General features: G+C 60.1%; 3 protein-coding genes across 3 annotated transcripts in view; 2 read left to right on the top strand and 1 right to left on the bottom strand.

Annotated features, from left to right (window-relative positions):
• Positions 1-106: 106 nt before the first annotated feature.
• Positions 107-3,081, bottom strand: ILF2 (interleukin enhancer binding factor 2). The gene is made up of 12 exons (XM_082011700.1): positions 2,977-3,081; positions 2,594-2,671; positions 2,324-2,426; positions 2,180-2,245; positions 1,884-2,000; positions 1,684-1,762; positions 1,453-1,540; positions 1,197-1,258; positions 872-986; positions 711-801; positions 321-490; positions 107-209 (listed from the first exon to the last, which is right to left on the bottom strand). The coding sequence occupies exons 1-11, from the start codon at positions 3,073-3,075 to the stop codon at positions 330-332; spliced, it is 1,059 nt and encodes a 352-aa protein (XP_081867826.1). The 5' UTR covers positions 3,076-3,081; the 3' UTR covers positions 107-209; positions 321-329.
• Positions 3,082-6,216: 3,135 nt separating this feature from the next.
• Positions 6,217-15,089, top strand: NPR1 (natriuretic peptide receptor 1; the record flags this gene model as incomplete). Its single annotated transcript, XM_082011714.1, has 21 exons — positions 6,217-6,901; positions 8,099-8,298; positions 8,691-8,804; positions 9,297-9,432; positions 9,569-9,660; positions 9,738-9,873; positions 9,965-10,049; positions 10,158-10,278; positions 10,358-10,432; positions 10,523-10,600; positions 10,714-10,818; positions 11,045-11,116; positions 11,216-11,375; positions 11,468-11,623; positions 11,990-12,158; positions 12,235-12,381; positions 12,891-13,083; positions 13,183-13,357; positions 14,507-14,605; positions 14,686-14,777; positions 15,027-15,089. The coding sequence occupies 21 exons, from the start codon at positions 6,217-6,219 to the stop codon at positions 15,087-15,089; spliced, it is 3,153 nt and encodes a 1,050-aa protein (XP_081867840.1).
• A 1,677-nt stretch (positions 15,090-16,766) lies between these two features.
• The window catches only part of INTS3 (integrator complex subunit 3), a gene marked incomplete at its 5' end in the record, with an annotated part of 43,279 nt that continues 33,652 nt past the window's right edge, over positions 16,767-26,393 (top strand). Inside the window, 4 exon segments of the mRNA XM_082011476.1 lie at positions 16,767-16,859; positions 20,343-20,426; positions 21,580-21,589; positions 21,592-21,662. Coding sequence (XP_081867602.1) covers positions 16,767-16,859; positions 20,343-20,426; positions 21,580-21,589; positions 21,592-21,662 — 258 coding nt within the window.

Here is a 26,393-nt window from a genome sequence, read left to right on the forward strand (position 1 = left end):
CCTTTTTCTGGCCCCCTTCTATAAAGTGTATCTTCTACCTAAAGAAACAGGATGCGCTTGGAAGGGGGGAACGCTTTAATGTGCGACTTATAAAAACACGTACAAGGGACAGGTCACGTCAGCTGTCTGCATTTGCTGAGGACAGGCTCAGTCCTCTGCCTCATTCTTCACATCCTTCAACCAGCAGCACCTGGCAGTGGGGGGTCCTGCTGCAGGGGGAGAGAGGGGCTGCAGGGTGCAGTAGGGTGCAGGCAGCCCGGACCAGTCCCTCCCCTGCCCAGAGCTGCCCTCTCCCAGGCAGCAGTACCGACAGGCTTTACCCGGGCAAGTCATTCCTGTGTCTCCATGCTTTCCTCCTCCTCGCCTGTAGCGGGTTCTTCCTGATTCTCTTCTTCCTCTTCTCCTTCTTTCTTTTCTGGTGGCTTCTCGTAAGCCTTCTCAGAAGGCGTCACTATCACTCCATCCCATGTGGACATTTCGGAAGCCAGGTCTGCAAAAACAGGGGCTCAGGGTGACCTTAAGCAACATGGACAAGCCCCATCCCCAGGACAGGCAGAGGGAAGCGCAACACCCTGCCTCGCCAGCTTTGCCTCCCCATTGCTCTGGGGTTTAGTGAATCACTTCTCCCTGGAGCCCCTAACTCTGGAGCAACATAGAAAACCAGTCCCGTTCCCCCAGCAAGACACCGACATTTTACCGGCCCCACTTACAGCTGGCATCACCCTCTTGGCCAAGGATTTTCCTGTAGCCTCCGTGAGAGAGAATCCGGACGAGCGTCTGCGCAGTGTAGCATACCATGTCCTGTGGGGATGGGGAAGAGTCAGAGCGTGGACAGGTTCTAGTCCCTTCTGTGGCAGACGAGGCAGCTCACCTGCTGTTCAAGGGTCATAACGGTGTGGACTCGGAAATTTCCGCTCTCGCAGGGATCAGTGATACCAACAGATCCAGGGAGGAAGAGCCCCGCGGCCAGGATCTGAAGGCAGCGCCTACAGGATGAGACATTTTGGGTTAGAAGCTAGACCGTTCCAGCACAGGAACACAGCTAGAAAGTCTGCAATTAGCACATCTATGTGAGGCATCTACGTTGTCTCCAGTTCAGGTCCCTTCAAGCCCCGAGATGCCACTGCTTTTATTTGGTATGTACAAAACTGAGATGGCAACAGGAATTTATACGAGCGAAGCAAATGGCAACAGACCTGTAGGCGATGTTGAGAGCCAGGGGCTGCCTGGTGGGGTTGTTCATCACAGCATAGTGCCCCTGAAGAGGTGAAAAAAGAAAGAGGGAGTTAGGACGAGAGTTGCTTCCCACAAAGGAAATGTAAGAATCCCGACTCCTGCAGCTGCAGAAGCTATAAGGAGCTGCTTTATGCTGGAGCCCAGGGCCGTGCAGGCAGCTGCAAGTTAGCTATGGCACGTCTGGCACACCATCGACATTCCCCCTCGTGCGCTCACCAGCAGGTCCAGAATCCAGGGCGTGAGGGGCTCAAAGCCAGGGAATCGAATTCTCAGGTCTTTCAGCAGCCGGATTAAGACCTTCACCCTGGAAGAGACAGCAGGAGGATTCGTAAAGCGTCACGCACCTTCCTGCTGCAGGAACAGCCCTCCTGGCTTTCGCCCTGTTCTCTGTCAAGGAGATTATTTCAAAGCCTCAGAGCTGCAGTTCCCATCTGAAGCCAAACTCACGTGGATTGCGAAGCATTCTCCTCAAACCAGCGAGCGTGTCTGATGGCAGCCAGGGCGCTTTGCAGCACTTTGATATCCACTGAAAAAAGCAGCAGAAATGCCTGTTTTTTCAACCCAAAGGCAAGTAGGGTGTGAGGAGGCAGCTGGCTCCCCTCCACCCCAAAGATTCATGTGCCGGGCAGAACAAGCTGGGCTCTCACGGTGTAGTTCAGGGTCCAGCTTGCGGAGATTGGGTGGCACCGTGGTGATAAGGATCTTCACCGTCGCATCGGCTGAGCTGATCTCAAAGCCGGTCTCATTGGTCAGCATGGTCAGGACTGGGAAGAAAGAACAAAAATTCCTCATGGAGGGGTTGGAAGACCTTCCTGGCACGCAGGAATGCAGGAAAGACCATGGATCTTGGGAGTGGTGCTGCGGCACCAGGCCGGGCACCATCCTCTTCAGGCAATCCCCAAAGCTCAAGGGGAAACTGCCTCGCATCAGTTTACGTCCTCACCTTCGCTGGGGTCCTGTGCTCTCAGACTTTCCACGACTTTGTTTCCCAAGGCTGCCACAGCTTCCACTAGGGAGAAGCAGAAGAGGTGGTTAGAGCAGAGCCGAATGCCGTGGTTCAGTCAGCAGCTGCGCAGCTGATACTCACGGGTGGGTAAAATTTTCAGAATCACAACCAGATCGGCCACGTTGTGCCCCGTCGTCATGGTGCCCTTCTTGTAGGAACCCACCTGGCGAACTTCCTCAATTTGCTGTTTGAAAGAGCAAAGTAAAAACTAGTGAATTTAATGCATGTGCTACGATTCTGGGAGTCAGCATGAATCTTTAATCTGCTTTGGTAGCTAGAACACCAGCATCCCTCGTGCCGAAGCATCTCCCCACGTAGCTTTTTTTCCAAGCTCACCACTTTTGGACTCACCACTTCAAACGTTCCTGGTGCTACAATTAGATTGTCAATCACGTTGTTTATTTTGGTCACCAGAGAAAGAATAGAAGCCTGAAAAGGAACGGAGAGGGGTGGTGTTACCAGTCAGTTGTCCAGTATAACTTGAAATAAATTTGATCTTGCACAGCATAATGCAGACAGCCCTGATGCAAGATATACAATAACCAGATTTAAAAATCATTGTCCAAGAAACTCCACCCATATTTCTACTGCAGTGCTTATTTCAGAAAGTAATTACTTTTTAGGCTAGTAATGGCTACTCCTGACTACACTCTCTGAAGGACTGTCTGTCTTTCATTCTCTAATGCTGCAGTAACATTCAGCCAAAGAATTTAAGGCAATTTTCAGCACAAAACCTGTTCAGCAGCCGTCGGAGCAAGATCTTGATTTCTCTTCAGCAAGGCTTCACTGAACGCAGTCTCATCAGCGGCAGGTTTTACGCGGGGAAAAGCCATCTCACACTGAAATGGGATCAGATATCAGACTGCAGTGCCTGAGAAAAAAGACTAGTTCAACACACTCATCAGCAAAATTAATTTTTTTTTTAATTTCTCCAGTGTTTTTTGCGATTCCCCATTGTGCTTTTCACTTGTTGCTTTTATAATTTCACTTGCACGTTATCCTAAGGGGAGGGGGAGAGTAGCTGCCTCTCCTGCCCGTACGCTTTCACCATGCTCCGACAGGTCTTCAGGAACGGCAGAGGAGCCGTCAGTTGCCCGTGCAACTATGGGGTGTGAGACAGGGCAGATCCAATTTAAGAATGGCTCTATCAAGAGGGTTTTTAGTAACTATATTACAGTCCCTTAAGAGTTTGTTTGGAGATGCTGGAGCTTTTCAGTTGCTTTGACAGGATTCACAGCCACAGGGCCTGGAAGGCAAGAGTAAGTGATCTTTTTTGCCTTGGAAGTTACGTGTCTGTAAAGGGAGATTATTTCCTCCTGTAAAAAGGTGGGAATTGTGTGTTGCTGTTGGTCCCTGTGAGGACCAACACGGCAAAAAAACCCTGGAGAACTTCTGACAGGTGAGTGACAGCTATCGGAGTAACCCAGGAGGTTTGTGTTACAGAGAGCTGCCAGAATTGAGGGTCTGGGTGAGTGAGGTGCCTTCAAAAGCAGAAAAACCTCAATTGAGGCACTTATTTGTGATTGTTACTCAACTGCATCCTAGTCATCCCGTGTGACACAAGTACTCCAAACAACAGAGACAGTAAGAAGATCTATTTCAGGTTAGTTACTGAAGCAACAGCTTTTTCAGTGAACTCCTTTACTCCGGCTATGCTAAAAGAAGTCAAAAGCATCAAAGTCAGCAAACAAGGTTTTTAAGATGCATCTTTAAACAAGGAAAAGTCCCGTAGCTGTTGCCTGCAAACAGCTCCGTAGGAGCGGGTTACTCACGACATAGAAATCAAAGGGGATGTGCGGCACAAAGGGCCGGAACCTAAAGGGGGAAAGAAAAAGAAAAGAAAAGAAGAACTTTATTCTCTGTAGGGATGTCGACCCGCTCGCTGCGGCATTCGTCAGCGCCGAGCGCCCCTCCCGCTGCCCCGCTCCGGCACCGTTTCGTGGAGGTTTGTTCCCGAGACGCAAGAAAGGCCCTACAGAAATAGGAAAGGTTTCTTCATAACCCTCCCGCCCCTAACGATAACTAACACCCCCCCCACCCCGGTGCGCTCGGGCGATGGCCGTGCACCGAGGGCTTCCCCGCGCCCGCAGCGCTCAGAGAGCCGGCCTGGCGAGGCCGGCACCCCCCGGCCCCCCGCCCTACGCCTCGCCGTTATCCTGCGCTACACTGCAAGCTAGAGCCCCGGTTTCTGCGCCCGTCGCCCGCCGGCGGCTCGCCCCCAGGGGCGGCCGCAGCCCACCCCCTAGGCCTGACACGCTAAAGAGCCACCCTCGCTAGAGCAGAAGCCAGACTCGCCCACTGCCAGGGCCTCCCCTGGAACCAAAGCGTCCGCCACGGCCTCTGCCTCGATCGCCCCTGCGGAAGGAGAGAAGGAAAACGGCGTTAACGGCGTCCCGGGGGCCCTCCCTCAGCTCCCGCCCCGCGAGGCCCGGGCCCTCCCTGAGGGACCCCAGCACCTCCCCGCGGGCTCCGGGGATGCCCGAGCGTCCCAGCCCGCGGTGCAAAGACGTCGTCCCGCTCCCCACGCACCTCATGGTCCCGCCGCTCCCGACAATGAACGCCGCCGCTGCTGTGGAGACCCCCGCCGGGCTGCGCTCCCACAACCCCGCAATAACCCGCTCGCCTATTGGTTCCCGCCCGTCGCGAGTCTGCCCACCGGCAGCACTGCGCTGCAAGCCATTGGCTCAGCCAACTATCAATCCGAGGAAGAGGTGGGAGGGAGGTGTGAAAGCGACCGGTCATGGCGCAGGCCATGCGCGCGCGCTGGGCGGCGGGTGGCCGCTGGAGGGGGTACGAAGTTCATGAATGGAGCGTCTGGAGAGCTGAGTGCGCATGCGCACAGCTCCGCTATGTACGTATAGTGCCCGTAGGACTTTGTCACCAAGCAGCAGAGTGGCGCAGCGGAAGCGTGCTGGGCCCATAACCCAGAGGTCGATGGATCGAAACCATCCTCTGCTAGTGTTCTTTTTTCACGACCCTCCCACGCGTGTTTTTTTCTTCTACTTCATTAGTACCTTAATTAATGACTTTAACTTTTGCCGCCGCCTCTGGCGCTCCCAAATGCTTCTCCCCGGCGAGACTGACCGGGTGCAGCCTTGTCCAGAACGACGGGGCACAGTGTGCTGGGAGCGTCCCGGGGCGGCCGGGATCACGCGTGTTCCCTGGAGCCGCGCGCGTCCCCGTAGCGCTGTGTGCTTCCCGGAGCGGGAGTACCACGCGTGTTCCCGAGCGCTGTGCATGTCCCCGGGAGCTGCGCCCGTCCTCGGAGGGCTGTGCACATCCCGGGACAGGAACGCCACACATGTCCCTGGAGCCACGCATGTCCCCGAAACCACGCGTGTCCCCAAGCGCTGTGCATGTCCCCGGAGTCACACGTGTCCCCGAGCGCTGTGTGCGTCCCCAGGAGCCGCGCAGCCCCCGGAGCAGCATCTGTCCGGGGTAACCTCCCCGTTCCCCCGTGGCTGCTGTGGGGCCGGAGCTCCCGCGACGGGGCAGGGAGAGGGTTACCCGAGCCCCCCCGCGCAGCCCTTCCGGGGCCGCCTGAAGTCCAGTGGGGCAGGGAGGGCTCCATGGGGACGGGGTCCAGGGCTGCGGGGTGTTTCCTGCCCCCTGATGAGTTTATCAGGTCTTAGCCTCCCCACGAGTGACCTTGTCACAGGGAGTGGTGGAATCCGGGTGGCCGCGGTACCTGTGACACGCCGGGACACCCCGTACGCCGTGTGCCGGCGTGTCACTGGTACCGCGGTCACCCAAGCACCAGTGCCATCCCACCACCCCACTTCCCACGGGTGGGGATATCCGCACCCACCACCGGGCGGCCCCATCCTCCATCCCGGTCCTCGGTGGATGCCGTGGGGGCGGGAAGGAAGGAGTTAAGCTCGGTGTGGATGATAACGGCCCTTTGTGTCACCGGGGAGGGGGGGGAAGGAAGGGCTCAGCCCCGCCGCGGGGGGGAAAGCCACTCTCCGTGGGCGATGCTGGCGGTGCTGGCCGTGCTCTGCGGCGCGGTGACGGTGGCGGCAGCGACGACGGGGACAACCGCACTGACTCTCGCGGTGGTGTTACCCGAACGCAACCTCACCTATCCGTGGGCTTGGCCACGAGTGGGACCGGCGGTGCGTTTAGCCGCCGCCGCCGTTAACGCCCGTCCCGATTTATTACCCGGTTTTACCCTCCAATGGGTTTTTGGTAGCAGCGAGGATCGACACGGTGTTTGTTCCGAAATGGCTGCGCCGTTGGCCGCCGTCGACCTACGGCTCGCTCATCACCCCGCCGCTTTTTTGGGACCTGGTTGCGTTTATACGGCAGCACCCGTTGCCCGGTTTACCAGCCACTGGCGACTTCCACTGGTGACAGCGGGTGCCGAAGCCCACGGCTTCGACGACAAGCGAGAGCAATTTGGGTTGACAACCCGCGCCGGTCCCAGTCACCGCAAACTGGGCGAACTGGGTGTGCAGCTCCATCGTCGTTTCAACTGGACCCGTCGGGCTTTACTGGTTTACTGGGACGAGAAGGTGGACGACCGGCCGTACTTCTTTGCCGCCGAGGGGCTGTACGTCCAGCTGCCCACCCTGCGCAACCTCACCGTCATGGACGTCGTCTTCCGCGACGGCGGCAACTTCTCCTTCATCATCCAGGAGATCAAGCAGAAGGGACGCAGTGAGTGCTGGGGGGTCACGCACGCCGGTGCGGGGGTATCGCCGTGCACCGGCACGGGGAGAGAGGACAGGGTGGCGGCGAGGGGTCCCAGCATGGGGTGCATGGGTGGGCATGGCTCTACACAGCTCTGCACGCGTGGGCACGGGTGTGCACAGCTCCTCACGAGTTGCACACGGGTGTACACAACTCCACGCACATGGGTGCGCACGGCTCTGCATGCCTGTGCAAGGGTGCTCACGGCAATACACGGGTGTGCACAGCTGTGCCTGGGCGAGCACACGGGTGTGCACGGCTGTACACGGCTCTGCCCGAGGGAGCACGGCTGTGCACGGCTGTTCGTGGCAGTACGCGGGGGAGCATGGCTGTGCATGGGTGTGCACAGCTCTACACGGGTGTGCACGGGTGAAAACGGCTCTGCACGGCTGCATATGGGTGTGCTGCGTGACTGCACACGCGTGTGCTGCCCCGGACCCGCGCCCTCACCCCCGCCCCGGACCCCTGCCCCGCACCGTGCCCCGCCAGGAGCTGCTGAGCACGGTCACTTGCCCTGCTCCCCTCCGTGCCGGTGGCCCAGCTGGCTCCGTCCCCGTCCCCGTCCCTGCCAGCTGCTCTGGTCGCAGCCGTCCCGGTGGCACCGGGGGAGCGGGTGCCGGCGGGGCTGGCACTGGGTGGGTGGCGTCCGGCCGTCCCTGGCCTCGCCATGTTGCTGCTTCGCCTCAGTGGGTGCTATTTTGGGGTGCCCGCGGTCCTGGTGGATGGCACGGCCGTGCCCCGTGTCAGGCAGCACCCCGGGGTCCCACTGGCACTGTGGCCCCGTGCCAAAGGGGTGCATGGCAGGGGCGCAGGCAGCACCCACCGGGGTCACCACGCCGTCGAGAATCAATCTCTGCCGGCGATCTGGGCCGCAGGGAGGAGGAAACAGAGTTGGAAAAACAGGAAACCTCGGGCTGGCGCCCGCGGCGGAGGGCACAGACGGGCAGGGCACGGGGGGGGGGCGGGCAGCAGGGTTCAGGACCCCCTGCTCCCCGACATCCCGCTCGGCCGCCCTCCGCCCGCTCGGCAGCACGACCCACCGCACGTCCCCTCCCGCATCCCGCGTTAACCGGGGACCCCCTGGGGTGCCGGGCTGGGGACTTGGGGTCCTGCAGGGCCGGAGGGGGGGTCTCAGGGTGCCATGAGCCGTCTCGCCCCGCGCAGTCGTTTACGTGTGCTGCGCCCCGGAGACGCTGCGGGAGCTGATGCTGCAGGCGGGGCGCGAGGGGCTGACCCACGGCGACTACGCCTTCTTCTACATCGACATCTTCGGGGCCAGCCTGCAGGGCGGCCGCTTCCCCGAGCCCCAGCGGCCCTGGAAGCGGGGGGACCGCCACGACGCCAGCGCCCGGCGAGCCTTCGAGGTGAGCCCGGGGCTCCGCACGGGCACCCGCCCTCGCGCGTGCGGTGGGTGGGTGGGTGGGTGTCCACCACGCGTGCGCGTGCACGGGCGCCCACCACGCGCGCGCGCACCCCGGCACGGGGAGCGGGGCCGCGGCGGGTGTCGGAGCTGGCAGAGCGGCTGCCGCCTCCCCCCGCTCGCTCCCCGCTTGGCAGCCACCGAGGAGGAAGGAAACGAGATTAATGGCTCCGGGTCCCGGCTCCGGCGCTGCCTGCAGCAGGGGCTATTCATAGGCGCGGCAGAACGGCAGGCAGCCCCTGCCCGCGGCCTGGGACCCCCGTCCCCGAGGGGACCAGGCAGGGTCCCCATCCCCAGCGGGGTCCAGCTGGCCCCAGCCGCTCTCCCCCATCCCAGGCTGTCACCATCATCACCTACAAGGAGCCCGAAAACCCCGAGTACCGGCCCTTCCTGGCGCGGCTGAAGGAGGAGGCGCTCGCCCACTTCAACTTCTCCATGAAGGACGGCTTGGTGGGACGCGGCGGGATGGAGCTGGGAACGCCGGGGGGCAGGGGGCTAGGGGACACAGGAGGGAGCTGAGGCTGCTCAGGGACACAGGATGGAGCTGGGGACAAGGGGCCATGGGATGAAGCTGGAGCTGCTGGGGGACATGGGAGGATGGAGCTGGGGACAAGGGGCCATGGGAAGGATCTGGAGCTATTGGGGAACACGGGATGGAGCTGGGGATGCTGGGGGATGTGGGATGGAGCTGGGGACAAGGGAACAAGGGAATACGGGATGGAGTTAGAGCTGCTGGGGGACATGGGGTGGAGCTGGAGATCCTGGGGGACACGGGATGGAGCTGGAGACAAGTGGACAAGGGGACATGGGATGGAGCCAGGGGCACAGGATGGAGCCAAGGCTGCCGGGGTTGAGGAGCTGCAGATGACCTGTGGCTGCTGGGAATGACGGGACGGGGACCCCCGGCTGCGCCCCGTCCCCAAGCCATCTCGGTGCCCCCAGATGAACTTCATTGCGGCCGCCTTCCATGACGGGGTGCTGCTCTACGCCCAGGCCGTCAACGAGACGCTGGAGCGGGGCGGCTCCGTCACCAATGCCTCCGCCATCACCCGCCAGATGTGGAACCGCACCTTCTACGGTGAGCCCCATCCCCGTCCCTGTCCCAGCTGGGCGCCCACCTGCCCCACTCCCAGGATGATATTTTGGGATCGGAGCCCCCAGCCATGGGCTGGGGTCCCCGGGGTTGCCCCCAGCCGCTCACTCTCTGTCCCCAGGGGTCACCGGCTTCCTGAAGATTGACGAGAATGGAGACCGGGAGAGCGACTACTCCTTGTGGGACATGGACCCCCTGCGGGGGGACTTCCAGGTGAGCCCCGGCACGGGGCAGCTGGTCCCACAGGGTGGCTGGGGGCCTCCTCCTACCCATTTCTTGCCCCCCCCAAGATCGTGGCCAACTACAATGGCACCACCAAGAAGATTGAGATGGTGCCAGGGCGCGAGATCCACTGGCCGGGGAACGCGGTCCCCTCCGACGTCCCCCCCTGTGGCTTCGATAACAGCGACCCGCTGTGCCGCAAAGGTGAGTGGTGTCGGCGGGGGGGACACACACGACACGAGACCCCCGGCCCGGGCTCCCACCAGCCTCTCACTGCCCTCCTCTCGCTGCGCAGCCAGCCTGTCCACCCTGGAGGTCCTGTCCCTCGTGGTCAGCCTGATCCTCCTGGCCATCACCGTCACCTCCTTCTTCATCTACAGGTAGGGGTGCCGGGGAGGGTGACCCCAGGCTGCGCCACTGTCCCCAGAGGCGGCGGGGCCGGGAGGGGACGGCCGTGAGGGGGGTCTCACCCTGCCCTCCCGGCGCAGGAAGCTGCAGCTGGAGAAGGAGCTGGCGGCCGAGCTGTGGCGTATCCGCTGGGAGGACGTGCAGATGAGCAGCTTGGAGAAACACCTCCGGAGCGCCGGCAGCAAGCTCACCCTCTCCCTGGTGAGCACCCATCCCGCCCCCAGCCCAGCTCCGGGGACGGGGACCGGAGACTGGGCTCACCCCACGTCCCTTCCCGCAGAGGGGCTCCAACTACGGCTCGCTGATGACGGCGGAAGGACAGTTCCAGGTCTACGCCAAGACGGCGTATTACAAGGTGCGGGAGTGCGGGAGCAGGGATGGACACCCACCATCCCGCTGGGCACCCACCGGCCCGCCGGGCACCCATCGCCCCATGTTTCCCCAGGGCAACCTCGTGGCTGTGAAGCACCTCAACCGCAAGCGCATCGAGCTGACGCGCAAGGTCTTGTTTGAGCTGAAGCACGTAGGTGGACCCCGGCTCGGCGCCACGCGGTGGGAGGGGGGTGCCCAGCCCGGCGTCCCCTGGGTGGGGTGGGACGTGGCATGAGCCTGGTCCCACACCCTGCTCCACCTTAGATGCGGGATGTCCAAAATGAGCATCTGACCCGCTTCATTGGCGCCTGCACCGACCCCCCGAACATCTGCATCCTGACGGAGTATTGCCCGCGCGGGAGCCTCCAGGTAGCGGCGCGGTCCCGGCTCCCCGGCAGCCATCCGGGGCTGGAGCCTCTCTCTCCAGTGCCCATCACCCAGCCTCCTCAGGGCTGCACAGGGCCCGTCACCCAGCTTCAGGGCTGCCCGGTGCCTGGGGTGGGAGGGAGCCAACCCCAGCCAGCGGATGGATGCTGTCCCCCATCCCGGGACCGCCCATGGTGGGGGGACAGCAATGTGACCCTGGTGTCCCCAGGACATCCTGGAGAACGAGAGCATCACGCTGGACTGGATGTTCCGCTATTCCCTCACCCATGACATCGTCAAGGTAACGAGCCGGTTCCCACCAGGCACCCAGTTCCCACGGGGGTCCCCCATTCCCACGGAGGGGGGGACAACTAGGTCCCACCACTCCCCACCCTGCCAGGGGATGCAGTTCCTGCACAACGGGGTGATCGTCTCCCATGGGAACCTCAAGTCCTCCAACTGCGTGGTGGACAGCCGCTTCGTGCTGAAGATCACCGACTACGGGCTGGAGAGCTTCCGCGTGGTCCCCGACGGCGAGGACTCGCACGCGCTCTTCGCCAGTGAGCACCCCGCCCGTCCTCAACCCCCAACCCCGAGAGCAGCCCCTGCCCGGAGTCCCTGCCCGGCCTGAGCCCCCTCCCTGGTGCCACAGAGAAGCTGTGGACGGCACCCGAGCTGCTGCGGATGGAGTCGCCACCGGCCCGTGGCACGCAGAAGGGCGACGTTTACAGCTTTGGCATCATCCTGCAAGAGATCGCCCTGCGCAATGGTGTCTTCTATGTGGAGGGGCTTGACCTGAGCCCTAAAGGTGAGTCTTGGGGTTGGGGTGACGGTGCCAGGGAGCCGTTGATGGCTGGTTGGACCAGCTGATGGGTGCTTGGCCCTGCTGATGGGTGGTTGGACAAGCTGATGGGTGCATAGATCCACTGTGATGGGTGCTTGGCCCCGCTGATGGGTGCATAGATCCACTGTGATGGGTGCTTGGTCCCGCTGATGGGTTGTTGGCCCTGCTGTGATGAGTGCTTGGAGCTGCAGATGGGTTACTGAACAAGCTGATGTGTTGTTGGCCTTGCTGATGGGTGCTTGGCCCTGCTGATGGGTGCTTGGACCACTGTTGGGTGCTTGGACCCACTGATGGGTGCTTGGACCCACTGATGGGTGCTTGGCCCCGCAGAGATCATCGAGCGGGTGAAGAGTGGGGAGCGCCCCAGCTTCCGCCCCTCGGCCAGTGTGGGGTGCCACATGGAGGAGCTGGGCCAGCTGATGCAGCACTGCTGGGCTGAGGACGTCCTGGAGCGCCCCGACTTCAACCAGATCAAGGTCCAACTCCGCAAGTTCAACAGGTACCTCTCCTGGCTCCGTGGGGGACGGGTGACCCCAAAAAGCATCCCTGGGTGGGTGCTGACCCCCTGCCCACAGGGAGAGCAGCAGCAACATCCTGGACAACCTGCTGTCACGCATGGAGCAGTACGCCAACAACCTGGAGGAGCTGGTGGAGGAGCGAACCCAAGCCTACCTGGAGGAGAAGCGCAAGGCTGAGGCTCTGCTCTACCAAATCCTGCCCCAGTGAGCACCGGGGGGGCCCCAGCCCTCTGTGCGCCCCCCCACTGCTGGGCACCCGAGGGCACCACACCGGCATCCCCTGCCTGCCCTGGGCTGGGGTGTCCCATGGGTGCCCTGCATGGCTCGGGGTGCTTGGAAGAGCTGGGGACCCCAAGGACCCCCACATGGCTTGGGCCTGGGGGTGTCTGGAGGGGCTGGGGACCCCAAGGACCCCCACGTGGCTTGGGCCTGGGGGTGTCTGGAGGGGCTGGGGACCCCCCCAGGCTGCTGCATGGCTCAGGGTGCCTGAAGGGGCCGGGGACCCCAAGGACCCCCTGACGTGGCTCTTTGGGGCTCGGGTTACCTAAAGGGGCCAGGGACAACCCCAGCCCCCCATCACGGCTCAGGGCTGGGGGTCCTCAGAGGGCTGGAGACCCCTGGGACCCCTCGGTACGGCTGGAAGCTGGGGACGGCGTGCCCCTGGGAGGGGCGGGGGGGCTGTGCCCCCCCTCACCCACCCCCTGCGCCCCCAGCTCGGTGGCGGAGCAGCTGAAGCGGGGGGAGACGGTGCAGGCGGAGGCCTTCGACAGCGTCACCATCTACTTCAGCGACATCGTGGGCTTCACGGCGCTGTCGGCCGAGAGCACCCCCATGCAGGTGGTGACGCTGCTCAACGACCTCTACACGTGCTTCGACGCCATCATCGACAACTTCGACGTCTACAAGGTGAGGGCGCGCACGCCCGCGCGTGGGCGCGCGCGCGCCGTGGGTCACGCCGGACACGCCGGCGCCGCATCCACGGCGTGTCCCCCCCCCCGTACCCAGGTGGAGACGATCGGGGACGCCTACATGGTGGTGTCGGGGCTGCCGGTGCGCAACGGGAAGCTGCACGCCCGCGAGGTGGCCCGCATGGCCCTGGCGCTGCTGGACGCCGTCCGCTCCTTCCGCATCCGCCACCGGCCGCAGCAGCAGCTCAAGCTGCGCATCGGCATCCACACGGGTCAGCGGGGACGGGGACGTGGCACCCACGTGGGTCAGCGGGGACAGGGTTGGGGATGTGGCATTCACACGGGTCAGCGGGGACGGGGACGTGGCACCCACGTGGGTCAGCGGGGACAGGGTTGGGGATGTGGCATTCACACGGGTCAGCGGGGACGGGGACGGGGACGTGGCACCCTCACGGGTCAGCGGGGACAGGGATGGGGATATGGCATCCACACGGGTCAGCGGTGACGGGGACGGGGACGTGGCACCCTCACGGGTCAGCGGGGACAGGGATGGGGATATGGCATCCACACGGGTCAGCGGTGACGGGGACGGGGACGTGGCACCCTCACGGGTCAGCGGGGACAGGGATGGGGATATGGCATCCACACGGGTCAGCGGGGACGGGGACGTGGCACCCACGTGGGTCAGCGGGGACAGGGTTGGGGATGTGGCATTCACACAGGTCGGCGGGGATGGGGACGTGGCACCCTCACGGGTCAGCGGGGACAGGGATGGGGATATGGCATCCACACGGGTCGGCGGGGATGGGGACGGGGACGTGGCACCCTCACGGGTCAGCGGGGACAGGGATGGGGATATGGCATCCACACGGGTCAGCGGGGACGGGGACGTGGCACCCACGTGGGTCAGCGGGGACAGGGTTGGGGATGTGGCATTCACACAGGTCGGCGGGGACGGGGACGTGGCACCCTCACGGGTCAGCGGGGACAGGGATGGGGATATGGCATCCACACGGGTCGGCGGGGATGGGGACGGGGACGTGGCACCCTCACGGGTCAGCGGGGACAGGGATGGGGATATGGCATCCACACGGGTCAGCGGGGATGGGGACGGGGATGTGGCACCCATGTGGGTCAGTGGGGAATGGGGACATGGCACCCCATGGGTCAGTGGGGTGGGGAGAAGACATGGCACTCACATGAGCCAGCAGGGACGGGGGACAGGGCACCCCATGGAGCAGGGGGGCACCCAGCCCTCCCATGGGGCAGGGGGGCACCCAGCCCTCCCATGGACCCCGGGGACAGGGGAGGGGACAGCAGCACCCAGGGGGACAGTGGGACCACCAGGGGTGGGAGCCCCCAGCAAGGGGAGCCGGGTGGGGACTCGGGGCTGCCGGGGGGGCTCACTGGGTGTCCCACAGGACCCGTCTGCGCCGGCGTCGTGGGTCTCAAAATGCCCCGGTACTGCCTCTTCGGGGACACGGTGAACACGGCCTCGCGCATGGAGTCCAATGGGGAAGGTGAGGGGCTGGGCACCCATGGGTGCTGATGGGGCTGGGGCCGGGCACCCATGGGTGCTGACGGGGCCGTCTCCCACCAGCCCTGAAGATCCACATCTCGGCGGTGACCAAGGCCGTGCTGGAGGAGTTCGGCTGCTTCGAGCTGGAGCTGCGGGGTGACGTGGAGATGAAGGTGAACCCCGGCCCCCCCGGCAGCCCCGGCCCCCCCAGTGGCTGCCCCAGTGGGGTCCCCCCAGCTGGGTCCCCCCTCTGCATCCTCGTCCTGCAGCCCCGCGGGGGCAGTGAGCACCCCCGTACCCCAACCCCGCTGGGGCAATGCCTCCCACCCAAACCGGGTACCCCCCTGCACCCCGACCCCTGGGCCAATGGGTCCCCCTGCACCCCCTTCACCCCGGCCCCCCCGACCCCCGTCTCTCCACAGGGCAAGGGGAAGGTGAGGACATACTGGCTGCTGGGGGAGCGCGGGAGCAGCACCCGGGGGTGACCCCCCAGCAGCACCCGGGGCCCGTTCCCGGCACGACCGCCAAAGGCCCCCCCGGGCCGGGGCTGGGCGGGGGGCACCGCCAGTGGCTGAGGGCTGGGCGTGCCCCCCAACCGCACTGCGCTTCCCGAGCTGAACCCCGACTGCTCCCGGGGGGGGACACCCCGTCCCCCAGCAGCCCCGTGGCCTGATCCTGGCACGGGCACCGGCGGGGGGCACGAGGGGGCGACACGGGGGGATGGGGACACCCCCAGACCCCGGGTGGGGGTCACTAGAGCTCTAATTTTTGTAATAAAGCTGGTGTGTACACACTCGCCGTGGGTCTCAGTGGGGTTCCCCTGCGCCTCCCCTCCTGCACCCCACATCGGGTGTCCCCATGCACCCTGGTCCCACCGGGGCATTGGGTGGCCCCGGGGGTCTCCCCGAGCGGCAGGGGCCCAAGCCCCCTCCAGGAAGGGTGGGCTCTGCGGGGGGCTTTGAAAGGGCGGGGTGTCTTTTCGGGGGAGTCTCTGCCCAAGGGGGAGAGTTGGGGGTCCCGGCGATGCACTTCTTGGGGAGGGTCCCGAGTGGGGCCCGGGAGACGTGCGTGTGCCCGGCCGTGCACGCCCCCGGGGGGGCCCGGCTGTGTACGCCCTGGGCGGGTCCCGAGGTTCACAGGTGTCCCGGCCGTGTCCGACCCGGGAGTCCCGGGAGGGCTCGGGGGTCCCAGCCGTGCCCGATCCGGGGGTGTCCCGGGAAGGTTCGGGGGTCCCAGCCGTGCCCGACCCGAGGGGTCCCGGGGGGTCCCGGCCGCACTCAGCGCCTCCGGGAGCGGGAGGGCGGAGCGCCCGCCTGGGGCAGGCCCCGCCCCCGCCGCCCCATTGGCCGAGCAGCTCATGGAGGCCCCGCCCCCCAGGCCGGCTCCCCTCGCTGTCGCTCCGAACCATGGCGCTGCTGCCATTGGCCAGAGGACGGGGGGGGCGGGCGCTTCCGGCCGTCGTCCGCTTCCTCTTCCCCCCGAGCCCTCCCGTCCCTCTCCCAGTGACTTCCGGTCGGCGGCGCTGGGCGGGGGGTGCGGAGCCGCCGTTCCCCTCCCCCCGGCACCGAGACCCCCGCCCCGCCGCCCGGCGGAGCCCCCCCCCGGCCCCGGCGGCAGCCGCAGCGCCCGCCCTGCCCCGGCCCGCGCCGGCGGACCTGTCACCCTCCCCTCCCCCCGTGGCGGGGCCCCCCTGAGCCCCCCTCTCACCACAGGCCCCCCCCGCCCCCCCGGGGGCCTCCCTCCCTTCAGGCACGGCCGTCGGGGACCCCCCTCCCCGCCCCGGCACCCCCCTCCCCAGAGCCCCCCGGGATCCCCCCACAGCCCCCGCCCCATAGCACGGCCGCAGGCCCCGGGCCTGCCCCAGTCAAAGAGCAGCCCCCTCCACTCCTGCTGAGGGGAGGCAGCCCCCCGGCACCCGCCCCGGTCCGGGGTGAAGCCCCTGAGGGGCAGACAGGGGTACCCCTGTCTCGTCCCCGCCATCGCTTCCCATTGCAGGAGCAGGAGGGGGCGCCCCGGAGGGGGGTATTTCCCATAAGCACCCCCCTCCCCGTCCTCTCACGAGGAAGAGCTGGCTGGGGGGGGATCGACAGCAAAAAGTGGGGGGCTCCTCTCAAGGCCAAGCCCCCTGGATAGGGGCTGCGCTCCCCCCCACCCCCCCCGCCATGGAGATGCAGAAGGGGAAGGGGGGAGCAGCAGGAGGAGGAGGGAAGTTGCTGGTCTCCACTCTTCTGGATGCCAAGGATGAGTTGGAGGAGGTAGGTGCTCGGGGCAAGGGGGGGCCCAGGGCGTGGGTTAGGGGCTCGGCCCTTCACGGGGTGCTCCCCTTGCCCATCCCGGTGCGGGGAGGGGGCTCACTGCAAGCAGAAACCACCCCCCGGCCGGGCTCTCCCTGCCCGCCGCGCTTGGGCAGGGTGGCCGCAGGTTGCCGAGCAGGATGGTGGCGCTTGCCTCGCGCCTGAGCGCCGGCAGAACTCATCTTTCCAACACCTGGGAAGCTTTCTGACCTTCTGTTCACCCAAATGACACGGCGTTGTCCTGTTTCCCGTTGAGCTTTCCTCCCGCACCGGGAAAAGAGAGCTGGTTCTTTTACAGGTGGGGAAGGTTTGGGCTCTCCCCAGGACAACTGGGATTGGGTTCCTGGTGTGGAGGAGCCGTGAAAGAGCCAGTAGCGCAGGGACCCGGGCAAGGTGGACGCATTGCTCGGGCCCTTCTGTAACGCTGATTTACACCTGGCTCGCCGGGTCAACTCATCGAGTGTTTGGGAGTCTTCCTAAAGCTGGTGTAGGGTCAGCTTCCCTGGCACTGCGGGGGTGGCGAGGCTCTCGTGAGCTGCTAGACTTGTGAGAGAGACTGGTTATTTATTGTGTGATGGAAATGAATGTATTTGGGGCTCATGAAATGGTGCAGACAAAAAAAAAAATCACATTGGATTTCAATTGCAGGAGAAAAACAGGGTGGTAACTGGAATAACTAGGTCTCAAGGTCTGGAAATTGTCCTTTGCCATTTAGAGTGTATTTATATTCCTTCAAAGCACTCGTCGGTCCCCGTGTGTGTTTTGGGTCCTGTCCAGGTCTGGACAGAACGTTCCCAGCTTCGGACCCGTGCAACTCTGCAAGCCTGGCATGGCCGGAAGCTTCGGTTGGGCTTGAAAATTGGCTCCAGGCTACCGAAGAGGCTTTCCTGGGGTCTGGGTCGTTCTCAGTCGGTGCTTTCCTTGAGAGCATTGGAAGGAGCCACCACGAGTCGGCGAGCGTGGTGGAGCTCAGGTTTGGCAAAGGTGATGTATCCGATCAAATGCAAGTACCAAAGAAGTCTTTCCAGAGACATTTTTCTCTGGCAGGCCTTCTTCCCGTGCCTTTCAAACCACTGGAAAGCAGCATTTTTGACTAAAAGCCCAGTCAGTTGGGAGAAGCTGGTTCGCGTATGAATTATACTCCTGAGCGCTGATGGATTTACTGTCACAAGTTTCGTGTTTCTTGCGTTAAAGACTCTCACAAACAGGAAAGAGAACGTACGCAGGAAAAACCATGCGTGATCATTGCGCATTGAGTTTTCGCAGTAAACAGGCTGCCATGTTTAGGGAAAAACCTGCTCCAGTCTTTCCCTTTAGCAGTCATCGCAGCTGCTGGTGGCAGTAAGATGAACACATTTATTTGGGGGAGAAAGAGGTGATCGGAAGGGCTGGAGCTCGTAAAAATATATCTCATACCAGGTGTTCACACAAAGAAATTGTCGTCTTGTTCCACTGTGGGTTTTGTTAGAGGCAGCAGAGCTTGTTACAGGAATGGGAATCATTAAATTTGCTCAAAGGTAGAAATACTGTTTTCAAATAGCCTCCGTACCTGGCAGTAGCGAGTTGGTGCGTCTTCCCATTTATCCTGAGAAGGGAATACCAAACCCTGATCCTGCAAGTCGATCAGCAGGTCTCGGATCCAAGACATTATTTGACGCTGAACTTCCTTGCAAAGCTCTTCTGGTGGTTCATTGGCTGCATTATCTGCCAACAAGTTGTCTTATTTCTCACTGGGATTTTTCTAACTCTGTTTTTCAGCTGCTGGATCTTGTCCTCCCTTTCAAATAATTCATCTGCTTTAGATTTGAGATTTTCATGGGTTTTGCCCCATTGCTCTTTCATAATGCCATTGCTCAGCCTGGAACAAAGTGGTTTCACAAAGGCATTATCTCTGCATTACTGACCAGTACATCTTCTTTCATATTGCCTTGGAGTGGAGAACTGTTGACCCCTTTCTCAATACCTTCTTCACGGCAGCCCCTTTGATATGCAAAGGAGTCACTAATCAGTTCCATAATCAGTGTGATGCATTTGCATTTTAATCAAGAAGTGACTGTGTAGAAATAACCTTCTTTAACCTGCTTATTGCCTGTCTTGGGCTGCGTTTGCCGCTTTTCCCTGGTGAAAACAGGTCACCGCTCCATTAACCGTAGGCTCCAAGGAAACTCCAGGAAAATGAGACGTCATTTTGCCGGCAGCCGGTGACCCTCGAGTCGCTGCCGTGGCCAAAACGGTCCAGCTGGGTCTGCAGCTCTGGCATGGAAGTGGTGGCACCGGCAAAGAAGGCAGGGCACATCTCCCTCGTGCAACAACAGAGCTGTTTATGGAGGAGTTTAATTTAGAACAATGTCTCGCCGTGCAAGTTGTAGCGTGAGGGCGAGACCCCCGGCGTTAAAGGCCCTGCGCTCGAGCCACTGTTGCTCTGAGAGCCGGGACCCCTGCTCTCCACCTGTTTGCGGGCTCTCAGGTGTCATCGCTGCTGCGAGAGCACGTGGTGAGCCTGCGAGTCCGTGCAGCCCTTCTGCCACCGTCCCTGAGACGGCACCGCGAGGTGGGGAGAGGATGTGGCGTGCCACGTGCCGCTCTGCTCACGCTTTCCCTGCGCCAGAAGCAGACGTCGGCTAACATCAGTGCCGAGCCCCCCGGAAAGGAGAAACCGTCTCTGCGTGGGGCTGCTCGTGCCCTGTGAGGAGAAGGGGCAACTCTCTGAATTCTCTCAAGTTGAGTGGAAGCCTTTACCGTTTGCTTCTCCGGTATTTTCATGCCTGCGCTCTTGTAACTTAGCAATCCTGATTTTGTGGCTCTTCCCATCACTCCGTCCCTCGGGGTTCTTGCATGCAAACATCTGCTCCTGCTGTTTATTCTCAGCCAGAAGTTGCTCGGATGTTAAGTGCTGAGAACAGAAGGTTTTCAGGCTGCTGCCCCGCAGCCTAGGGTTCCCACGTGGACGGGAGCGGTGGGTCTTGCGCTGCGGAGCTGCTGGATGATGGGCTCTGGCTTCCCTGCGCTGGGGGCCGGGGACATCTCGTCGTCTTGGGGCGCAGCCTCTGCTCTCAGAGCGAGGATTGACAGCCCTGCCTCAAATTCAACCTTTGCACGACCGCATCTCAGCCTCGTATCAATGTGACATCAGTATTAGTATCGCTGAATAATCACGCATTTACTTTTTGGTTCTTTGGGTGGTGTCAGCAGAGCAAATACTCAAATAAAACCCAAACCTGTGAATAAATGCACGTTGATGAAGCAGTAGCTGCTCCAGCTGGTAGGAGGTTTGGAGCCTTGACTTGAGCCAAGAACGGCTGTTGCGTCTCTGTCTGTTTTTCTGTCCGTTCAGGTGTTTGGCTGGGAGTCAAAGCAGCCTCTGCTGTATCTTGTCTTCACGAGGATGTGCTCGAGTGTACTTGTTCTTCCCAGTTTGTGACATTTGGCTTTTCTCTGTTTCAGAGACTAGAAAGGTGCGTGGGCATCGTGACTTCGCTAACCAACGGGCTGTCGGAGAGGGAAGCTAACGATGCCCTCAATGCTCATGTAAGTGTCATCTTGAGAGTTGAGAAATCCTGCCTGGATGAAATAATTCATAGTATATTGTACCTGCACAGATCTCTGTCTGAGGGAGCGGGCATGCCAGCTATTAGCAAGGCACAAAGAACAGGCAGATAGGAAGAGGCCAGGGAATGGAGCCTGCCGTGCTCTCGCAGCTCTCAGCCTGTCAAGGATTCCCAGAGCTATTACAGTTAAAAGACAAAACAACATCACGGCTTTAATCCTTGTCTAGTGGCCTATTTGGAAGCTGACCTGCAGTGCAGTTCCTTGCTGAAATCTGGCTGAGTGTGTCTCTCTCCCAGCATATGAGCGCTCGGTACGTGTGCCCGCACGCAGGAGCCTGTCACTATGCATGTGCTGCTGGCGTTTGCGTTTCTCGTGTATTTTTGTACTCCTGCGCTGCTCGGATCGGCTTTTTCCTGGCCTCCAAACAGCCAGACTCCAGACCACTGGAAAGGGCAGGTTCAGTCTTTCTACTGAGGGATGGAGCATTTATTTCTAACTCCGCATAGTCTTAAAATACTTGCGCGCAAGCTGCAGACGTTACCGTATAAGGAAAACTGTCGTGTGACATGTTAATGGGCTCTCAGATATGTTGGTTGCATTTTTTTCCTCCCCAGAACACCTTGGGCTTTTGGAATCAGCGGTACAAAGTTGCCTTCCCTTAATGGGAAAAGGTCGGCAACGCAGGGTGGATTTCAGGGCTCCGAAGCTCACGAAATGCTTTCCCACTTGGATGAACGGGTTGTAGAAAAGTCTGTAAGAAGAGCCTGGGCAGGTCCCCAGACGCAGGACAGGGCTCAGGGATCTGCTGCTGTTCTTGTCTGGGGGTTTGTTGAGTAACAACAGCAACGAGATCTCCTGAAGAGGTCCAGCTAAAACCACTGGAAAGCTCTCGGTACTGAGGGGCTTGCACCAGCATTAACTTTGCAGCAGGGTACAAATGTTAGAGAGACCCTGTACGTTTTCTATATTCCCTTGTGATCCCGCTTTTAATTCCTTACGGGCTGCTGGGTGTTCCCTTGACCACCCATTTGGTGGGCTTGAGAGAGGTTTCCTTCTTCTGTTGCTTTACTGACCTTCTTCTAACATCCCAGCTCACCTGCTCACCGGCACCGCTTGCATTTTTCTCTCTCAGATATGTAAAGGAACCCCCAGCATGAGGAGATCTGCCTGGGTCTTTTCACTTTGGTCTTGACTGAACCGGCTCAGGCACAGAAGGTAAGGCACGCTCGCGTCCGTCGGTGACTGCAGAGAGTTCGTCCTCGAGAGATTTTGCTTTCTGGGCAGCTGAGCAAGTTTTGGGTCTCGTGCGGGCATCGGAAGGCGCCTGGCTGGAACCCTCAGCGCTGAGCAGTGTTGATGGTAGCAGGGCGATGACTTTCCTGGGACCGTTCCTGGTTTTGTTGCATCCACGGGGCACGGGATGCTCAGGAGAATGCAGATACTGCCACCAGGGAAGGGAGCGTGGCTGGGTTCCTTCACAGCCCTAGAATTAATTGTTTTTTGCTGTGGGAGGCGAGTACTGATTCTTCAAGAAACTGTAAGGCCTTTCTCAGCTTCTCCCTTGTGTTTGGAGGCCCAGAACGGATTTGCCTGCTGGAAGCCAGATGAAGATGCCTACAGAAATAATCACCTAGACTCTAGAGAAGGAACATGTTCAATTCCTAGAGAAAATTGCTTTTTAGCAGTTCACCTCTATTAATTTCACAGAACAGATTTGATTTTTAAATAACTTTTTATCGACACTGTAAACTGTGATTTTTCTTAAAACTGTAGTTACTCATGTACAGGAAGACGAATGTTTTGTATTCTAAAGATCTTGGATGTGGATTTGGCGCTGTTGCTACAAACTGGGGGCACTCAGGGAGGGAGTTGAAAATGATGTTTTGTTATAGAAACCAGACCTATTTGTAGCAGCTACAAGGCAAACCAAAAGCGCTGTCGGAAGGGCCGTGCGTGGTGAGCGATCCCTGGGGGTCCTCGTTTGGATGCGTTTCAGTTAACAGGTGTTGCACAGAATTTGGAAGGGTTGAAGCGGACTCTTGAAGCGGCAGGGTCTGCCGCGAGCGGGGCCGAGTGGCGTGCCATTAGGGATGCTCTGCAAATCCTGGCGCTGCGCTGGACCGAAGGTGACTCATGCAATATTCTCTCTCGATTTAATCACTGCCACGAGGGCAGAGCTCTCTCCACCGAAGCAATAGATCTGCATTAGCTCCCAGAACCGATAGCTGCCTTGGCATTGCTAGACGGGACGGTCCTTGTCAATGAAGATACAGCTCTGTTCCCCAGAAATCACCTCTTGAAAGCAAAACACGCTTCTCCTGGGAGTCTTTAGGCCTGACTGCTTACAGTGCTGGTGCGAGTCAGATTCCTCTTCGGCTAGATGGCTGTGTTTTGCTCTGTCTCCTTGTTGGCTTAAGGCTTCCCAGACCCTGACCACAGAGTCCCCAGCCCTGCTGTCCTTGGGCTCTGGCCTGATTCTGCCTCGTGCGCTGAGCACAAGACTTGTAAACCTGGAGGGGCTGAATCCAGCTCGGAGCACCGCTGAACACGTCTTTGTTTCCAAGGCACTGCAGGAGCCAAAGAGTATTTCTAGTTGCTGACTAGCAGTGCTTTACAGGATGGTCTTCCAAAGGGCGAACCTCCTCCACATGGAGTAAAATGCTCTTCTCCCCTCTAGGATGTGGTGGACTTCAGCTGGGATGTGGTGGGGAGTATCCAGACACCGTTAACTGAGGATAACAGTTGTGGGGCAGCTGCCTCCATACTCTGGAAGCAAAGGTTGAGCATGTCTGGCATGCTCCAGCTTTCCATCTGCATGGCACTCGCTGGCCATCCCACTGCGAGGGGCCGGCATAAACGTGCCCGGTATGTTCCCCCTGGCAAAGGGGAGCGAGGGGGTGAGCGGTCCGGGTCCCTTGCGACCGAGCTGCTGGCAGGCACCGACGCCGTCTCTCCGAGATGGCAGGCTGGGGGCATGCTTCGCTGCTCATGGCCACGTTAATTAGAGGTGGCTGGTCCTCCTGCTCTTGTCGGATCCGCTCTTTGGAGCATGTTACTTTTCTTAGGGAGTAATTGGATCTGCCAATCTGCTGGGCTCTGATGTCATCTGTTGCTGCCACCTGCCCTGTATCCAGACAGCAAGGACAGGAAGGCAGTCGGTGATTTTTCTACCAGGCTTTGAGGGGGGAGTTACTCCTTGCCTTTGCTCCCTGTCTATGAAGAGGGGTTAACGCTTGCCTGACTGATACGGCATCTTGCGAGACTCTTGAGAGCTCTGAAATTGTCACATGGAGGGCAGAGCTCTGCGTGTCCGCCAGCGAGAGGCCCGCGGGTCCAGGACGCTCCGCGCAGCCAGCCCCGCTCGTCTGCAATAACCATTCCCACATCTGATCACGGGTGAAGATTCGCAGCCTCGGGTGTCAGCACGGGAGCATCGAACCCAGCGAGGATGGTTTGGAAGTGGTACCACTCTCAATCAAGCGTACCCCACGGGGCTTCGCCATACTCCTGGGACCTGTTGTTTTGCCAAAAAAAACCCCAAAAACGGATATTGTAGCTGTTCAAAGGTATTTTGGTGCTTGTTGCCCTAGAAGCTGAGCTGGGGGTGCAGCACGTGCTCCAGTCCCAGCACACATAGAGGCATCTCGCACCATCTGCTTGGTCACCTTCTGTTTCTTCGGTGGATGTCTGTCCCGGCGTGTGGATCCGTCTTGTCTCGCACCGCGACCTCACTGTCCCCGAACTGCGCCTGCCGGTGCATGGAGGTACCCCCTCGTCCTCCTGGAGAGGCTGTTTAAAATGCATCTCCCTTCCTTTTTGGGAGGGGGCTTGAGTTGCCCCGTCACCTCGCCGATCGATTAAAGAAATGGTGGCACAGCCCTCCCGTGGCCGTGGCGGAGGATCGGATCGTCAGGTCTCCTCCTCCCGCTTTGTTGCCTTGACGCTCCAGCCAGGAGAGATTAGCTGTGCTAAACTTCTCCAGCTGTGAGGAGGGACACTTGACCACCTTCAAATATCACAGTGACAGCAACTGATCTGTCAGATCTCCCTCCTCCGCCTGGCACCTCTCACTTTAATTAACACTCTGCTCCGGGATCAGAGTGCACGGAGCCCTCCCCACAGACGAGTGCAGCGCTTCCCTGACATCTCCTCCGGCGTCTGTCCACCGCGTGCCTCCTCTGCCCTGGTGCTGGGCACAGGGGACCTCTCTCCTCCACTTGATGGCTGTTTTCTTTTTTTTTGTGTGTTTCTTCTCCCCTCATTTAAAGTGAACATTTATCATTTGTTGCTTCCTGTTAATTAAATGGCCTGTGCAAGTGGCGGCTCCAATCTGCTGAGAGCGGGGAGGAGACGATGGATTGTTTGCAGCCTTGGCAATAATCAAGAAATTCAGGTTCTCTCCCCACCCCCCTAGCTGCTGGAGCCCAGAAGATTTTTCTCCAAGCACCTTTCTTTGGATTATCGCTACCATCCTTGTGCCGGAGGCTGTTAGGCAGGGATCCAGTCTGACCCATCGAAGCAACTAGTCGGTGACATGCCATACTGCCGTGACCCTGATAAAATGGGACTTGTTCTCCTCTGGCCGGTTGTAGTTTGGGCCAAGGATCAGCAACGTCGTAGGTGTGGTTCGAGTTGTGGTTTTCTGTGGTGTTTGCTTATGAGATTTGAGGAAGTATGCAGTAAGCAAGATGAAGAGCTGCCAAACTTCCCCAGGTAATGGGATTATGGTGTCCTTCCTACTGCGACTCAAATACTCAACGAGAAGTAAATTCTTTGGAGTGTCTCTTCTAGCCCTTCTCCTGAGGACGCTGCCAGAATCAGCCCAGCCAGTCGGGAACTAATCCATGCTGTCAGGGCCGTATCACAGGATCGCTCGGTGGCTTTCAGTGCAGATGTGGACACTGCACCTCGCGCACATCCGGCAGAAAACCAAAGCCTGGATGTTTCACCCAAAAAGGCATGAATTCTTTTAACACAGAAGCTACAGACCACCAACAAGAGCTACGAAGATGAAAAATGTTCATCTCGTTGCTGCTCGTAAGGGTGCAGAAATACACCTGCTTGTGAGAGGGAAGCGCCAGGGGCAATGGGTGGTCGTAATCCTGTCGTCAAGCACAGGAGGTAGGATCCAGGCAGGGTAGGGACCTGACAACACCGCTGTTTTCCAAACGAAGTAAAAGCTTCATCTGAGTCCGGGCAGACCACACGGGAACTGGCATCCCGGCGCTCCCTGACCAGCTCTATCCCGGACCAGCTCTATCCCGTGCATTTTCCCATGGGGGTAATGTATGTGTTTCTTTTTTGAAGCTGATGCAGCGGAGGGAGATGATGTGCGTTCCTGGCCAGGTAGTCGTCTGTGTGGAGACTTGGAGTCTGGCTCTATTTTGTGGGTATTCGTTTAGCATTTCAAAAGCAATTACAGGCCCCAAAGAGTCTACACCTCTTGGATTCTGGTTTTTTGCTTGTTTTTTTTTTAATATACATATTTTTTTTTTTTTTTACACAGTGCTATATGAAAAAGGGAGGGAGAAAGCCGGAGCACAGGGAGTCTAATCAAAGAGATCTTTTGAGGCCTCATTAACTCTCTAAAGGAGGATGCAGAGACCAGACCCCTGCTCTCTGGAATATCATGACATTTACTGGCACAAATTAACATTCATGCAGAACCATTTAGCAAATTACTTCCTAATCACCCTCCACCCCCTGCTGTCCTGACCGGAGGGGAAGGGAGAGCCAGCACCTTTGCTCTCTGGCCAGCATTTTTTCTGGCTGCTGGTGGCAGACGAGAGTGGAAAAAGTCCTTCCTTTCCCTGTGATGGTTCCCTCTTCCCATAGCACAGCCCCACTAAATCTGCCGGTTTGGACCGTGGGCAGGATACCCGGATTTCTAACCCGAAACAAGCCAACACGGTAGCATAGTTTTGAGCCAGATGATCTCCAAATTCA

This window comes from Phaethon aethereus, assembly GCF_964289735.1.
Source record: "Phaethon aethereus genome assembly, chromosome: 28".
Classification (NCBI taxonomy): Eukaryota; Metazoa; Chordata; class Aves; order Phaethontiformes; family Phaethontidae; genus Phaethon; species Phaethon aethereus.

What these genes read in the sequence shown, in the direction of transcription:
- ILF2 (XM_082011700.1), bottom strand. Translation starts at nt 3,075, where the DNA reads ATGGCTTTTCCCCGCGTAAAACCTGCCGCTGATGAGACTGCGTTCAGT. An exon ending in CCTGGATTCTGGACCTGCTG is followed by an intron (nt 1,259 to 1,452) that starts GTGAGCGCACGA and finishes TCACCTCTTCAG; the next exon opens with GGGCACTATGCTGTGATGAA. An exon ending in TTATGACCCTTGAACAGCAG is followed by an intron (nt 802 to 871) that starts GTGAGCTGCCTC and finishes CCATCCCCACAG; the next exon opens with GACATGGTATGCTACACTGC.